Below are 1,203 nucleotides of genomic sequence, written 5' to 3'. Positions count from 1 at the left end.
ACGCTGTTTGGATCAGAATCTTGCTCTTGTTCTTACCGATGAAGAATTTGAGGAACTGATCAGCAAATATGATAATACAGGCAAAGGAATGATCAACTATATTGATTTCATTGAGTCAGTTCAAGCATGTAAGAACTTGCATGCAATGATGAATGCAATGCATGATGTAGCTGCACATTCATTATACTGTGAAATTCACAAGTTGCAGCTATTTGACACTAATTAATGCATAAGTGTTAATTTTCTTAATCATTCATGCAAAATTCCACTATGTTTCATCAAGTATATAATGTACATTCATTGTAGCATTCGTCCCTGATAAACTTGATGGGAAGCCCAGGGAACAAATAGATCAAATGCTCAAGACTCCCTCAACACTCACCAAATCAACACTCTCTCCACTTAATAAAGAGAGGACTGACCACCTCCTCCAGAGATGTGCTGAATTCTATTTGGTAAAGAGAGCATTTCCCCACATTTTAACTAAAATTGCAAACCTTATGCTAAATTTAATTTTTATAGTCTCGTGGGATTGTAGTCAAAGCTTGCTATGAGGATTTTGACAGGCACAATATGGGCTATGTCACCTTTAGTCAAGTAAGAGAGAGAAAGAGAGAGAGGAAGGTTTTGAAGAGATTAAAGTCCAAAAGAAGAAGCAACAGTTTCATTTTATGATCTCTTCTAGTTTCATCGTAGTTTCCCTGGGCCGGTTGAAGTGACTGACACAGAGATATCAATGCTAGCCCGTCGCTATTATGATCCACTGGTCAAACTGTACAATTACTATCGTTTCAATGACGATATAAGGAGTATATGGGAAAGGGAAGGAGGCAGAGGATCTGCAGTGAAACAGCAATCATTACTATCCCCTGTAAGACCCTATGCAGTTGGATAGCCTTTGCATACATTCAAATGTGTATGCATGTACATGTACATGTACATGCATATTAATATACCTTTTTTTGCATTGTACTTGTAGGTAAAGGAGGCAAGTAGCATACAAGATATCATCAATCAAATTAGGTAAAGTATATTATTATACTGTACATTCATATTGACATCTATACAACATATGTGCTTTATATTATAGGGATACTGTTTACAAGTATGGGATCAGGACTACAGAGTTTTTCACTGATTTTGACAAGCTTCGGAGCGGACTTGTCACAGAGAACCAGTTTGTGTGTGGCCTGTCTCTCCTAC

The 1,203-nt window shown here is 37.3% G+C and overlaps 1 protein-coding gene across 1 annotated transcript in view; it reads left to right on the top strand.

Annotated features, from left to right (window-relative positions):
• Positions 1-306: 306 nt before the first annotated feature.
• The window catches only part of LOC109589982 (uncharacterized), a gene marked incomplete at its 5' end in the record, with an annotated part of 6,567 nt that continues 5,670 nt past the window's right edge, over positions 307-1,203 (top strand). Inside the window, 5 exons of the mRNA XM_020005948.1 lie at positions 307-455; positions 523-597; positions 686-871; positions 980-1,023; positions 1,091-1,181. Of these exons, the coding sequence (XP_019861507.1) occupies positions 307-455; positions 523-597; positions 686-871; positions 980-1,023; positions 1,091-1,181 (545 nt within the window). The remainder of the gene's footprint in view (positions 456-522; positions 598-685; positions 872-979; positions 1,024-1,090; positions 1,182-1,203) is intronic.

This window comes from Amphimedon queenslandica, unplaced genomic scaffold (genome assembly GCF_000090795.2).
Source record: "Amphimedon queenslandica unplaced genomic scaffold, v1.1 AMPQUscaffold_10651, whole genome shotgun sequence".
Taxonomy (NCBI): Eukaryota; Metazoa; Porifera; class Demospongiae; order Haplosclerida; family Niphatidae; genus Amphimedon; species Amphimedon queenslandica.
Note: the sequence above shows the minus strand (reverse complement) of the source record. Positions and strands in the feature narration are given on the sequence as shown.